The 15,830-nt window shown below is 41.7% G+C and overlaps 1 protein-coding gene across 1 annotated transcript in view; it reads right to left on the reverse strand.

Annotated features, from left to right (window-relative positions):
- LOC308094312 (uncharacterized protein) overlaps positions 1–15,830 on the reverse strand; it is a 56,825-nt gene that overhangs the window by 23,617 nt on the left and 17,378 nt on the right. Inside the window, exons 8-30 of the mRNA XM_080440882.1 lie at positions 15,200–15,265; positions 14,065–14,100; positions 13,813–13,875; positions 13,117–13,152; positions 12,850–12,891; positions 11,972–12,055; positions 11,075–11,119; positions 10,819–10,884; positions 10,545–10,589; positions 10,388–10,441; positions 9,114–9,171; positions 8,842–8,949; positions 8,438–8,593; positions 7,836–7,925; positions 7,363–7,520; positions 6,485–6,557; positions 6,283–6,389; positions 5,827–6,010; positions 5,479–5,550; positions 4,570–4,674; positions 2,648–2,866; positions 2,297–2,461; positions 1,482–1,649 (exon numbers count right to left, since the gene is read on the reverse strand). Of these exons, the coding sequence (XP_080297008.1) occupies positions 1,482–1,649; positions 2,297–2,461; positions 2,648–2,866; positions 4,570–4,674; positions 5,479–5,550; positions 5,827–6,010; positions 6,283–6,389; positions 6,485–6,557; positions 7,363–7,520; positions 7,836–7,925; positions 8,438–8,593; positions 8,842–8,949; positions 9,114–9,171; positions 10,388–10,441; positions 10,545–10,589; positions 10,819–10,884; positions 11,075–11,119; positions 11,972–12,055; positions 12,850–12,891; positions 13,117–13,152; positions 13,813–13,875; positions 14,065–14,100; positions 15,200–15,265 (2,200 nt within the window). The remainder of the gene's footprint in view (positions 1–1,481; positions 1,650–2,296; positions 2,462–2,647; positions 2,867–4,569; positions 4,675–5,478; positions 5,551–5,826; positions 6,011–6,282; positions 6,390–6,484; positions 6,558–7,362; positions 7,521–7,835; positions 7,926–8,437; positions 8,594–8,841; positions 8,950–9,113; positions 9,172–10,387; positions 10,442–10,544; positions 10,590–10,818; positions 10,885–11,074; positions 11,120–11,971; positions 12,056–12,849; positions 12,892–13,116; positions 13,153–13,812; positions 13,876–14,064; positions 14,101–15,199; positions 15,266–15,830) is intronic.

Here is a 15,830-nt window from a genome sequence, read left to right on the forward strand (position 1 = left end):
GTGTTCTCCCACAGGGAACACCAATAGCGAATCACCAAGCTGAAGCTATAGCCTTCTCCTCTTTACTTGCTAGACGACTGATATTGTTCAGTTGGAAAAAAGGCGGATGTTATGTCACATTTAAAACTTGAACAGCTTAAATATACAATCAGAGGCTCCACTCAGAAGTATACTAGAGTCTGGCAACCGTTCCTGTCATATTTTGAGGAGGTGTATTCCACTGTTGCAATATAGCCATTGTAGTATAGCCATTTGCCTTTCTCCCCCCCCACTCCCTTCCCCCTTTCTTCCCAGTTATTTGATTTTGCTGTTTTACTGATTTTTCTTTCATCTTTCTTTCTTTTTTTTCTTTCTTTTTTTTCATTCTCTTGATATTGTGTACTAGTGTCTGTGGTGTTGTGTAGTTTGTTATATGTTGTTACGTGTATGTCTTGAAAAATCAATAAAAACATTTCAATAATAATAACACATTGACTGCCACTGACGTAGATCTACGTCATCTCAAATCCAACGCTTGACTGCCATGGATGTAGATCTACGTCATCTTTTTTTTTTCTTCTGTGATTTACGCTAGAGGGCGCTCTTCACCGACCTATGAATGCTGCTTTGACTTCCAGAGAAGAATAGACCAGGAAATGACGTCATTTAAAAAAAAAATCACCCAGTCCGCTGCAATGTATAAAAATACATTTATCTCTGATTTATTTTCCCAGATTGCGTTTTTGGTGAAAAGAAGCTATTTTCAACTGACAATAACTAAAGAACGGAAGATTGCGGTTAAACATTTTTTTCCCCCCCGGTAGATAGAAGAGACCCTCGTCCTCCCCCCCCAGACAGCTTTTGTTTACATTGTGTCCACATCGTGGGTTGGGAAAATAAGGTAAAAACGCTGGAAGTGGCAGATTAATGAATGAATTAATACCTAGCAGTTGATGTGTTAACTAACAACTATTTTTTTCCCCCAACAATATATGTATTGATTTTTTTCTTTTTCCACACAACATTACAGCATTACATGACATTACATTACAGAAAACAATATGGACAATTACATTTAAACATTACAAGACAATCACAAAATAACAAAAGGACAACACACAATGACAATAACATCAGCACTAGTCTCTCTCCCTCTCCAGATTCTTCCATTAAATGTGACAGATTATTGTTTTCCATATATTGTATAAAACGACCCCACACCTCCTGAAACAACTCTTGTTTGTCCTTGAGAATAGTGTGATTTTCTCCAGGGGTAGACATAAAGACAGTTCCCTGAACCACTGTGCAATGCTTGGTTTGTCCGGCCTCTTCCAGGTCAATGCTATTACTCTTTTAGCTTGTAAAAGACAAATATCTATAAATATTCTCTCATTGCGCTTTATTCTGTGTCCAACTGGTTAACTAACAACTTTAACCGTAGACCCCAGTCAATTAAGTATTAGTTTAGCAAGTATAGAGGGTTAAGAAAGGCAGTGTCTTACCTTTGTTTCCTGGTTGGCCTGCAAACCCAGGGTCTCCAGGTGATCCACTGGGGCCTATGGATCCAGTTGATAATGATAATCCAGGTGGGCCACGAAGACCTTTTGGCCCCCTCAGTCCATGACCTGGTTGACCCATATCTCCCCTAAAACCCCTCTGACCATGGTAACCTGTGCAAAATAATAACAAGACATCACTACACCCTGTGATTTGAACAGACTAATGCTACCATTCTGGTAGCAAAATAAAAAATATATTAATACCAGAATTGGGACAGGGTGATGAAGAATTCAATTATTTATTATTATTATTATTATTATTACAAATGTCATGGCAATCAAGCCAGTAGTTTTTTTTTCACTTCATAGATTTTAGATATAGAATTACTTGTTTTCATTAGCGTCAGTGCTAAGCTTGATAAACAGGTACACTGCATAGTTTTAACAGACTACGGGGGAAAAACCGTGCCGTTTAGTTTGTTTATCTGCTGCGTGCTCCGCACTAGCTCTGCCTCTGTCCTCTCTATGTGCGCTGAGGCACGGCACTGACGGCAGCAGCGCGCAGTGGAGAGGGGCGGAGTTGGTTGGTTTGACAGTTTGAGGATCCAATGGAGTGGGGAGGTTTTGTCAGAAGCGCTTTTTAATACTTTTTTACACAGACGTAAAAGGGTGTTCAATAGCGTTGATTTATGAAAGAAATATGAAAAAATTAAAATGGAGTTAGCTGGTTCCCGTCGGACAGCGACGATATAGTCCTTTGAGCCTTGTCACCACTGTGTTTTGTAGCAGTGGTTTGTCCTCTGTTCCCACATGCTCACCTGGTCTTCCGTTTTGTCCTCGGTTTCCTTGAGGTCCAGGTGGGCCTGTGGGCCCTTTCAATTCACACTCAGTACAAGGTGGTCCGGGAGGACCAGTGAAGCCGGGGTCACCAAAAGATCCTGCTTCTCCTTTCGGGCCCGGTCCGCCTGGTAGACCCTGTCCTCCTGGGAGCACATCGTTATACAGTTAGTGTTCCTGCAGTCGGTGCTTCTGAGCTGAGGGTCTTTATCAGTCAATTTTATTTTGTTTTACAAACTTGCCTTTAAAGAAAAGTTCAATAAAATAATCTGTAATCTGTCCATAGAAGAACATTTTGTGTGTGTGCGCGTGTAAATGTTAAGGACATGAACCTGGTAAGCCTGGGTTTCCAGAAATGCCAGGGAATCCTTTCCTCCCTGGAGCCCCAGGGTAGCCAGGTTCTCCGGGAGTGCCAGGCCTGGCATCACGGGGATCTCCTGGTTCACCCTTCCTCCCTGGGGGGCCTTGTATCCCAGGAGAGCCTGGAGGTCCATCCAGACCACTTCCAGAGTCGCCAGGGTCACCTGGGTCTCCAGGATAACCTCTTGGTCCTATGACAATTAATACAGGCAATGAAACGGACTGGGAATCACTCAAATTGTCTGCAAATATGTATACGTCCAGTTAGAAAATGTACCTCTGGGAAACGTATATATACTCTTATTACACAGCTTGGTTGAATGCTTGATTCTAATTGGTCAATCACTGAATTCAGCAGTGTGTTATTTCTGGATAATGACAGATGAGCTCAATAACACACCGCTGTCTAATCAAAGACTCAGAGCACCCGCTGCGCTGCTTGATTTGATGCTGTATCCAACACGGCAGCCATGTAAACAAACGCACTGTCATGTACAGCTAAACATTGCTCTCAAGAATGTTTTTGAAAACATTTGAAGCGAGAAATAGATAATGCAGTGACCAAAATGTATTCTATTTGATCAACACTTCATTGTTTTCCGAGGCGACTTATGGAATAATTTCATTACCATAAGCAAAACACTTACAACACACATTACACACACACTTCTTCGTTTTGTTGTTACTTTTGGGTCAATTTATTGTCTCCGCCAGGCCGAAAGGCATGGCGAGAGAGTATGTTTTGTACCCTGTCTGTCCGTCCGTCCGTCTGTCTGTCCGTCTGTGAGCAGCTAATCTCCGGCACCGTTGGCTTGATCGCAGAGAAACTGTGCACACACACTCCCTGGATGCCAATTCAGAAATTCTGCCCCAAATTTTTCACATGGGCCTGTTATAGGAGGCCGCTTTTTGCAAGTAGTTCTACAGATTTTATCCAAATGTCAAACAAATCGGTACCCAGTATCTCTATAGTCATTAAACGAAACAGGTCTTTCAGATTTTTCATATTACATCCTGATTGTCTAAGAATGGCTTCCAAAGTTTGCACGAGTGCTCCGCTTTGCACACAATGCCTCAAATCAGCTTGCAATTTCCGTGACATTTTGCACGTACATTCTCACTCGGCAGAGGAAAAAATTTCAAATCAGCCTCATGGTGGCACTGTAACAGGCCGATTCGTGTTTTTACCTATAACTGCACCGATCAGTGTAAAACTTTGTATGCGCTCTCCCTAGAGGCCAAGGAAAAACCTCTGCCCTGCATTTTTCACATATGCCTTTTATAGCGCCACCAGGAGGACGATTTATGTAAAACATATTTCAGATTTTATTCAAATTTCACGCAAATCAGTACACATGATCTCTATAATCATGTGATCAAGACGGATCTGTTTGATTTTTCATATTCCATCCTGATTGGCTTAGATTGACATCTAAAGTTTTTGCAGGAGTGGCTCGTTTGGAACAAAATGCTGCACTACGATGAAGAACAAATGCCACCCTTTCTACATTGCCCTATTATAGCGCCACCAGGAGGCCGATTTTTGCAACAAAAAACAAATCATATTACAAATGTTGTCCAAACATCACGCAAATCGGTATATATTATCTCTTTAGTCAAGTGATCAAGACGGATCCGTCCGATTTTTCACATTCCAGCCTGATTGGTGAATTCCGAACATTGCTGGACCACACTAACCTACCTGACCTGGCGGAGACCTGTGCTCCGAGGAGCACTTTGTCTAGTTAATTTATGTATTATGTAGCCATGTAATAAGCGGTGCGCCGGTCGTTGTTGAGAAATATTTCTCAACAAGCGTGTCGTCAATTATAATTTATGTATTATGCATACTGTATAGATAGCTGTGTGAAAAAGCTGTGCAGAGAGGTCTTACCTGGGGGTCCTCCAATCCATCCCCCATCATCTCCTTTTATGCCTTTAGGTCCTGGGTAGCCAAAAGCCCCTGCCAAGCCTGGTATGCCTGGTACACCTGGATTACCTGACAATGACAACAACAATTGATTAGTATTAGATGGGATATACTGGGTGTTCTGTGAAAAAAAAAGATATGCCCTGGTGAAGACTGGTTCTCTATATGTTGGTTTTAAATCATTTTAGCCATGTTAATAAAATATTTTTGACTATACCTTTTTTCTACCCACTTCCTTGGAGGATAGAAATATCTTAAAGATTAGTATTATCAAACAGTCTATCAAACTTATCAATGGGCAAAAAACGCTTATAACTGTGTTTACAAACGCTTATTAATGTATTATTAATGCTATATAAATGATGAATTCATGATGAATAAAGTACTTACTTGGTATATAAATGAGGAATTCATGATGAAGTAAATACTTAATAATGCTTAACTAATTGTAAATTGTGTTTAGTTGAAAGGTTTATAACTGTGTTTACTAATGCTTAGTAATGTATGAATAATGCTATACAAATGATGAATTAATGATAGATTAAGTGTTTTACTAGTGCTTAACTAATACTTAATAGTGTATAGTTGCAACATTTATAACTGTGTTTACTAATGCTTAGTAATGTATGAATAATGCTTTACTAATGATGAGTTCATGAGGAATTAAGCATTTACTAATGCTTAACTAATGCTTTATAGTGTATAGTTATTATAAAGTGCTACCGAATAAGGTAGTTTTGGCTGCCATTTCACCTAACTCTTCTCTTACAGCTATGAAAATGGGTTTGAAATGCATCAAAACATGCATCAATCTATTGAATGCATATCCAATGATGAATGATGAATCATAATAATCAGACCATACACATTTACCTGGCACACCGTGCTCTCCCTTTGGTCCAGGTGGTCCAGGCAGGATATCATGACAGCAATTCTCAGTTTCACCTGTAGACACAAAGACAGTAAATATTTCAAGCTCAAGAATACTTCATGTGATGAGATGTCTGCTTACAGTATGACCTCCTTACGGACAGGTGAACTTACACTAAGCCATGTTTTAATTTACCTTTTCAGCTTCTCTTTTACCACAAAAGATCACAAACAAAAAGCCAAAACAAACAATACTATGCTATTCTCGAACCTTACCCGTGAAGTCTCAGAAACACAAGGTTAGCAATCGCTAAACCGAAACCCTAAATACAACTTAATTATCGCTCTGACCTGGAGGGCCTGGTCTTCCGGTATTCCCAGGGAACCCTGGTGTACCTGGACCTCCCTGGATCCCTGCTGCCCCCTGAGGTCCTGGGGCACCGGCAGGACCTGGAGAACCTGCAAGCCCTGGAAACCCTTTGGGACCATCAGCTCCAGGGAATCCCTTGGGACCATACACTGCAAACCCATCACCCTGCATGGAAAACATGACAGTTCACATCTGGAGAAGGATGACAACCTGTCACAATGAAACAATACAAGATGTTGGTCTGTCACTCTCTCTCTCACACACACACACACACACACACACACACACACACACACACACACACACACACACACACACACACACACACACACACACACACACACACACACACACACACACACACACACACACACACACACACACACACACACACACACACACACACACACACACACACACACAGAGAAAACACTCACCGGGGGTCCAGCATCTCCTTCTGGACCAGGGAGTCCATGAAGTCCTGGGCTGCCCGCAGCTCCATGTGGACCTGCATACCCAGGGCTTCCAGGGTCACCCTTGACACCTGCGTAGAAAATGAACACGATTAAAACATTATAAATCCTATGGGCATTATAGTACTGACGATAAGGTGCTGATTAAGACTTCACAGAACATAACCTTTATGGTCCGTTGCATGTGAGTCGCCTTTCTGACCCTTCCCTCCGTTGAGGCCTGGAATTCCTGCGTAACCCTGTCATGTCAACGGAAGGTCATCAATCATACTATAGCACAGTTGATAGTTCATACCATTAACTCTCCCAATAAGCACTATACTGTAAACTGGCAGCAAAGAGCACTTTGATACATGATTGGAAAATACATGAAATATGCCCTTAGTGGCCATGTCCACAGAAAGAGTTTTTTTTGAGCAGAAGAGCACTTTGGATATCATGTCCAGAATGCTTCTTACTAAGAGTATGGAGCGTTTATTGACGCCTGCAATATTCGAACCTAACAACCGTTGCTGTGCCTCGAACATTGTGTCATCTGCGTTATTAGCACTAATAGCCTAGCTGAAATAACGGTAAACATGGACGTCTCGCGGTTGTGGTAACGATTCAAAGTCAGGTCGTTATTTGACAGGGTTGTCAGACACAGCCAGGGGGATGAAACTTGAAGCATGGAGCACCCATGAGGCTCTGCCAAAAATGCTGGGATGCTCGGCCCTGGAAGGAGGAGCGCCCCCCAGTGAAACACTTTCTGTGGATAGGACCTCTTATACAGTAGATGTTTAGGTATTCCACTTATAAAGGCATTATACTATTGTACCTTGTTTACTTTGCTCCTGTCTAATTTCTGCAGACATGTATAGTAACACTCCTCTAGCATTCATGATCATTTGAAGGAGTCAGGAATACGTTTTAAATTGAATTGGGGTTTTAATTAGAGATTGTGTTTTCAGATTATTTCAGATTTAAAGTACATTTGTTTGCTTTTTACTCTTTATACAAATGCATTCTCTATCGTTTACAATATCTTATCTTATCTTGTCTTACTCCTGGTCCTCTTGGGCCGATGTCTCCTCTCACTCCTGGATCGCCCTTTTGGCCTTGACTTCCTGAGAACCCATTGGATCCTGGAGGTCCAGGGTAACCGGGTGGGCCAGGCTGTCCCTCTCCCTTTAGTAGCGTACATTCACAAGCACCAGGGCACCCTGGAGGACAGAGATGAGCACGCACCCACCCACCCACGCACGCGCGCACACACACACACACACACACACACACACACACACACACACACACACACACACACACACACACACACACACACACACACACACACACACACACACACACACACACACACACACACACACACACACACACACACACACACACACACAGAAATAACAGAGTTCAGTGAGGCAGTAGTGCTCAGTGTCCACTTATGTATAGCTGACTCTTTGGAGAGAGTCGTTAAAACCAACAAGAACTAACTAATACACACATTACTACACACTGAGCACCTTTAACTCCTTTAATTCCTCTCCGTCCCCCATTTCCAGGGTCTCCTGGATAACCAGTGTCTCCTGGGTCTCCTTTTTCACAGTAGTAATCTGTAGCACCAAATAAATGACAATAAAGCACAGTCCAAACAGGAAACGTTATTCACTAATATGAACACATGGAGTGGCACAATCCATGCAGGGTGATGTGTTTCTATTTAGTTCAGCAGTAAAGCTTTACATTGTCTATGAGTGCAATCTTCATCATTTTAGTATAACTGGCTACTTGGTAGAGTGCAAATGAAAGCTTTCTCACCTCCACATCCTAGTGTGATGCCACCATACAAATGCACACCACACACATGCACGCACACGCACACGCACACACACACACACACACACACACACACACACACACACACACACACACACACACACACACACACACACACGCACACACATTGAGAGAAAGAGACTGCGGTTAGTGCATCACAATGATAAGATCACAATCAAAACCACCTGCACAAAATAACTTTATTGCATTCTAGACCATATTTGTAACATTTGGCAGAGCAACATGGAAAACGCCTTGACGCATGTTGACTGTGAGAGTATCAGTATACCTGGGGGGCCAGGGGGACCTGTGACACCTTTACGTCCAGGGAATCCTTTATGTCCCTTTGGTCCTGGGCCAAAAGGACCAAGGGCAAATTCGTTGTTGAATAAGGTCCCTGCTTCTCCTTTGGAGCCCTTGGGACCAGGAGCGCCTCGTCGACCATCTGCAAGGAGGCCGCGATGTGTGGAGAGGTCAAAGTGTTAAAGCTCTAATCCACAAACACTTCACAATTCACAAGTTTCAGTTACAATCTTAACGCTAACTAATTTAATCTGTTAATCAGCATTGAAAATAAATAATTTATTTTATTTTTTTATATTTTTTTAAATTGTCATCAATTCAATTAAGTAAACAATAACAACCCTGACAGTGATGTACTGGAATGAACTGAACAAAAGGAGGAACGCCAACCTGTTAGTCCTGGTAGGCCAGGTAGGCCAGGGGGTCCGTGCATACCCATGTCCCCAGGGTCACCTGGGCCACCTGGCAATCCAGGGAAGCCACTGTCCCCTTTGGGACCTAAAACGGGCACCAGAAACAAACATGCAGTAGAAAAAGCAGTCTTCATGCTCCAGTCAATAGCATTTTATAAACCCCAGGGCCTCTGTAGGATTACTTTTAGAACAAAATAATGAAGTTGGACCACCTGATCAAAGTCAGAATCAGAGGGTTTTGGGTCTCACCTATAGCATAACTACCATTGTACCAAGGCCCAGGGGGTCCTTGGTCTCCAGGGAAACCCTATGAGGGAGATGAAGGAGAGAATCCGGAATTTAATTTATTATCTAATTTATTCATTTATTTAATTTTATTCTGAGAAGGTACAAAATGGAACCAAATGGAACTCATATTCAAATTAAAACTTGATTTTATTGAGGGGGATATTGTCCCTTTCTGAACCTGTATGAGTCCACATGAATATCCTTGAAATGCAAACTACTGTCAGTAGTAAATATAATCATATAATGCAGACCCATATTATGAGCATGTGCATCCAATGGATTATTAATGAGAAAACATCCATCACTACTATTTTGCTTTTGCTTTTCCACTGACTGCAGAACAAGCTCCCCCCAATGCAATGTACAGTATTTGACATAGGTGGCTGTTGTAGGCCAGTGGCGCCACCCTGTGGCCATCTATCAAAATGCAACAGTGGTTCTCTATGGAGCAATGGTTAAAGGACGACTTCACCCATTTTCAAACCATCTTCATATAATTGGTCCTCACTAATGCTCATGATAAAATAGTTAAATGGTTAAAATGAAGATAGGTTGAAAATGGGTGAAGTCGTCCTTTAAGATCGCAGCTGAGTAGAAGGTTCCTGCAGAGCCGAGACTGCACTGCTAAAACCACATTTGTAGAACCTAACCTAACCCCAATTAACCCAATCCCAACCTTAACCTAACACCTAGCGTTGAAACACAGGCTCAAACATAGATTTGTAAAGATAATCTTAGACCTAAAACTTCCTAATATTTTAAATCCCAAAACAAGGGTTTACCCAAACAGAGGATATCTCTCCTTTTATTTGGCACACATTTCAGTATTTTTTACATTGGATGGCCTTAGCATTACCTCCTTCCCTGTAAATAGCTACGTAAACTGTAACTATACAGGGAATCAAGCTCTGTTTCCTAACCTAAACCTAAACAAACCTAAACCTAAAACCTTATCTAAGCCCCAATCGTAACCCTAAAGCTGAAAGTGCAGTTCTCCAGCTCTGCAGGAACCCAGTATTGTCCCAGCCAGGGAAGCCATATGACTTGTCTATGAAAAAAAACCACTTCAAACCTCTTTTGGTGTCTCCAGTCTCCACTACTCTACTATGTTGCTCAAATGGCAACCATTTAAGTTAAAGACAAAAGCTTGTGACTGCATGTAACACTTAACCCCACCTAATCATATATATTTAGCTTTTTTCTCTTTACTGTACATGTGCATGTACACAGCTTACCCGTGGTCCAATTCTACCAATCAAACCTGGAAGTCCAATGTTTCCGCGAGAACCCTGAAATAATACAAATGTATTGACTTATTTGAGTTGAAAATGAATAGGAAATTAATTTAGTAGAGAAATGTTTTGCCATATTGACTGCATTCACATCACATACCTCACTTCCTACTTCTCCAAATACACCAGGTACCCCTGAATAACCCTGTAGAACAAAACCACAGTGACACAAGTTTTAGAGTCTGTGTGTGTGTATGTGTGTGTGTGTGTGTGTGTGTGTGTGTGTGTGTGTGTGTGTGTGTGTGTGTGTGTGTGTGTGTGTGTGCGTGTGCGTGTGCGTGTGCGTGTGCGTGTGCGTGTGCGTGTGCGTGTGCGTGTGTGTGTGTGTGTGCTTGAGTGTGTGCATCATGTGTCTCTGTGTGCACGTTTCTCACCCGACTCCCAGCTGTACCAGGCATTCCTTTCTCTCCTTTAATTCCTGGAAAAGTTCCATCACCTCCCTAGAATGATAGATATACAGCTCAGACATCTGTCTCTCTCTCTATCCCAGTCTCTGTACACACGCACGCACGCACACGCACACGCACACGCACACGCACACACACACACACACACACACACACACACACACACACACACACATGCGCGCACACAAGCACGCCAACACAATGTTTATTAATTGAAACTCACGCGTGTGCCCTTTGGACCACTCTCTCCCCTTGGACCCTGGTCTCCCTGAATAAAGGGGGTAAATACAAATGAAGAAACAAACAAACAAACAAACAAACAAAAGAACGAGAGAAGTGCCAGTATTAAATTAGTGTTACGTTCTAATGATACGTGCTAATAATAATCACAAACACAAATGCATTCAGGGGACCGCCATCTTTACTTGTCTCTCACATGTATTCTCTCTCTCTCTCTCTCTCTCTCTATTCCTCCACTCTACAATGCCTCTAGCGGCTGGATGCCATAACCAAACAGTAACGCATACAAGCATATTACGAACGCAACATCTCCGCCTTTCAATAAAGCTGAAACTTCTTCCATAACAAAACATTCTCAAAATGACTTCCTTCAAAATAAAAATATTTTCAATGCTGTACTGAGTGTAACACTGTGCATTCCTGTTTGCAGCAGATAACTTAACCAGACTATTTGAATCAACAGCATGCATATGTATCAGCAGAATTATGTACTAGCTGGCAAACAATTTACCAAAGGCTCAGAACACTCAGACTCTATGATAGACAATTTAACTTTCTCTCGCTCACTCTCACACACACGCACGCACGCACGCACGCACGCACGCACGCACGCTATAAATACTTCTCAGCAGGTAGCTCATAAAGCTTTACTCTGAATGCAAGTTACACACAGATTGATCTGTACCAGACTTCAGGATAATGCTTCATAACCACTTTCAACCCATTTACATTTTTTTTTAACTTTTTAGAAAATAGCAGATCTACAAGCACAGCTTGTAGATTGGCTATTTTCGTCACACGACACCGTCGTACGTCTAAGTATAAATCAGGATTCATGTGCATCAATAAAGTCACAGTAATAGGAAGCGATGGCCATCACCTTGAAACCTTTGGGAGGGAGAGGAGAAGGAGGAAACTGTGTGACCTCTAGTCGCCCAGGGCGTCCAGGGGGTCCCTGTTCACCCTAAATGATCAAATCAAATCAAATCAAACTTTATTTATAAAGCACATTTAAAACAACCGAGTTTGTCAAGTGTCAACATAAGCACAAAACATCTACAGTATATTCACAGAATTAAATAAATAAGATGGGCTTAGATGTAGTTAAAAGCCAAAGAAAATAAATGAGTCTTACGTAAAGACTTAAAAAGGCACCCCTGCTTTTCTTTCTAGTTCTGAGCATGACGAGCAGCAGCATGTCAGCAGATCTCAGAGCTCTGACTGGGGTGTAGGGGTACAAGAGCCCAGAGAGATACAGAGGGACCAGCCCATTTAAAGATTTAAAAGCAAATAAAAGGACCTTAAAATCATTCTAAAATTAACAGTGACTTAAAGATTCGGTGCGCTCAACCACACAGGTCAGGAACTCTTTGACACACACAGGTCTCTTTGAACTTAATCGGGTGCAGATTCCAAGCAATACTGACATAAAAAATAACTGCACTCACAAGTAAAAGTCTTTAGTGGTTTTTCAGCTTTAATGCGGCAGCAGTAGTCTTAAAGACACAAACGAACGTGTTTCGGCCCTCTGGCCTTCATCAGTGTATCATACGCTGACGAAGGCCAGAGGGCCGAAACGCGTTTGTGTCTGTTATTTTCTTATGTCAAAATTAACAGGGAGCCATGTTATTCATTTAAGGATGGACAGTGATGCAAGGAGGAAGCATGTGATCCCACTATGGACTGCACAGCTCAATGTAGGAATAGACAGACAGTGGTGTGAATTATGCACTGGTTAACATCCAAAAGGTCTCTTACATCATCACCGTTATCACCAGCCAATGATCTTCCAGCATCACCCTGAAAAACAATTAACATGTTTTCATATGTGTGTGTGTGTGTGTGTGTGTGTGTGTGTGTGTGTGTGTGTGTGTGTGTGTGTGTGTGTGTGTGTGTGTGTGTGTACGCGCGCGCGCGTGTGTGTACGCGCGCGCGCGTGTGTGTACGATTGTGGGAGGATTGTCTGCTGTTGCATCCATGGGACAGTGTGTATGTGGACATTATGCGTGAAGAGAGCTAACTTACTGGTGGTCCTCTTTTGCCTTTGAGTCCATCCGGACCCTAAACAAAATTCAGGTAGATTGCAGTCACAAAATACACACACACGATTTACAATTTAGCAGACGCTCCAAATCCAGAGCAATTTACTGCAATTTATTGGCTGCTTGTGAACATGTCCTCCTAGCGTGGTGACCGTCTACCCCTCATTTGGCCAAATAAAAATTGTGATCTTTATAAATGCTTCTCCAATAATGACAAAGGTGGCTCACAAGAACAATGTTGGTGTAACTGAGATTCAATTACATTTTTTTTTACATGCACACATTTGATTTCAACTATGTATGCCATAAATATGTTATATGGACAGCATACAGAGCACTTGTTTATTATTGCCACATGGACTTTTCAGCATTCCAAACAATCAGTTCCAGCAGTGGGTATCTATGTCATTGTTTCTCAATGTCAGGCCCAAAAACCACCAGGGGTCCAAATGGACGCTTATGTGTCTGTAACTCTGAGAGTGTACACATTTGGTTCAATTCTTACACTGTTACACTGAGGATTTCACAGTGTAGATTGGGGTCCCATAATTGTATCAAATGGGAGTCCGTCTGAGAGTGACGGTCTGTGGCCTAATGCATATCAAACTGGGGGTTCTTGAAATTCAACAGATAGAGAATCACTGATCTATGTGACAAAACAATGCATAGCTTTTCTCACCTGAAACCCGTCACGGGACGGGGGCCCAATGTCACCCTTTAACCCAATCCGTCCTGGAGACCCCTGTGTGAAGAAACAGAAAAGATAAACCAGTTTCAACACAACATCCCATGCAAACTTGTAGCTCAACTGAGCCTGGCTTGCAATGGACTCTACCTGAGGGTGGCAGATTAAAAGCAATGATTTAATCACTATTAAATTACATATACAGTATTTCTATTTCCCCATAAAAATGAGAAATGGAAAACCCACCTCCGTTCCAGGTGGTCCACGGATCCCAGGTTCTCCCTGTTAAAGAGGAAACAAATGAAAAAATTACAGTAAAATATTTTCACATAGACATACTGTATAACTACGCAAACACGGTGTACAGTACTCTTATATGGATCTTGTGACCATGTCTATGTCTATGTTATTTTTTATGCATGTTTACCGTGTTTTAGAGTTCTTATTATCTGCTGTAGCATAAATTGCCCAGTTTGGGACATATTAATAAACTTGACTTGACCTTGACCTCTTCTTCATACAGTATCATGCAGTGTCTGAATGGAAGTGTGCACATGGACCTTGGCCATAATGAAACTCTACTCTACTCTACTCTATGGAGCTTCCTTTTTTCATATTCTTTCATAGTTTTGGGCCATTTTTGAAGCCCTTCCCTCACTGTTCTTGATCCTGACTGTATTTTGAAATGACATTTTGATATAATACTGATAAAACACAAACACCCAACCAGGTTGGGTCACGCGACGAGGAGAAGAATGTACATTATGTTCATCACACAGCAATCAAATAGCCACATAGTATATACTGTATCTGGCTGTTTATATCTGTAATTATTATTACAGTAATTATATCTGTAATTATGGCCCGGAGGCATAGACACTCAACACAACCCAACACATAGCATAAGAACACAAACACACAGGTTTGTGCAGGGCCATAGACACACGACAGGCACCATAATAACACAAACACACCGTGTTTTTTTTAGAGGACCACAACGGAAATAAGCCTTAGGGCTTTATTGCGTTTTCATCCTCGTGATATTGTGTCTGCTATGGTTGTGGAAGTGCTGATGTGCCCTTTCCTTTTTATCGCCAAATACATTCATTCATTCAGATTGGGACATGTCATTTGTGGCACGGAAAGTACAGTGGTTGGCAGAGTGGGACTAAGAACTCATTCCTTGCTAAGTCGTAAAACTCTCACCCAGATGCAGAGCGTGAGAGAGGCTGTGTACACAATAATGCAATAGAGAGGAGTCTGTTAACCCTTTTAATGAATGAATTAATGCTGAAATGTAATGCTGAAATGAAAACATACTTTTGAATGAAACCCAAGCCATCATTATTGCTGAAATCCCAACAAAGTGCTAGAAACTCACAGGAAGGCCTGGCGAGGCTGAGTCATACAAAGGCTCTCCTTTTATCCCTTTAGGTCCATGGAATCCCTGACAAAGACAAAATGCAATACTGACATGTGACACAGTGTTCATTCATTTGTTTATTTTGTAAAGCAGCATTATACGACTTTCCTCTTCTACCCTGGATTTGAACCCGGTTTCCTGCGCAAGCACTGACATTTTTACCATTGAGCTAATAGAGCCTGCCTGCTTGCTCAGGGGATAAATTTAATCTTGACCATCAGGTGTGACATGACCTTTGACACGATCTAAATGTCTCAATAGAAGAGCAGGGAGACTAAATAGAATAAGTTATATTGTATTAGCATACTCTACCACACAGATTGGACAAATTCAAATGTATTCATTAAAAAAGGTTACATAGTGCTGCTTTAAAGGAGTAGTTTACCCAAAACATGACTTATTTTCTATCAATTACACAACCCTCATGGAGATGTTTTTATTTTTGTCGCATTCCTGAGCCAATAATTTGATGACCGGTAGAGTCTCAAATAGTCTCCTACTGAGTCTCCTATTGACCGATGACCCGGTCATCAAATTATTGGCTCAGGAAGGCAACAAAAACAAAAAAATCTCTATGAATTCAAGGCTT

This window comes from Gymnoscopelus braueri (genome assembly GCF_963280865.1).
Source record: "Gymnoscopelus braueri genome assembly, chromosome: 10".
Lineage (NCBI taxonomy): Eukaryota > Metazoa > Chordata > Actinopteri > Myctophiformes > Myctophidae > Gymnoscopelus > Gymnoscopelus braueri.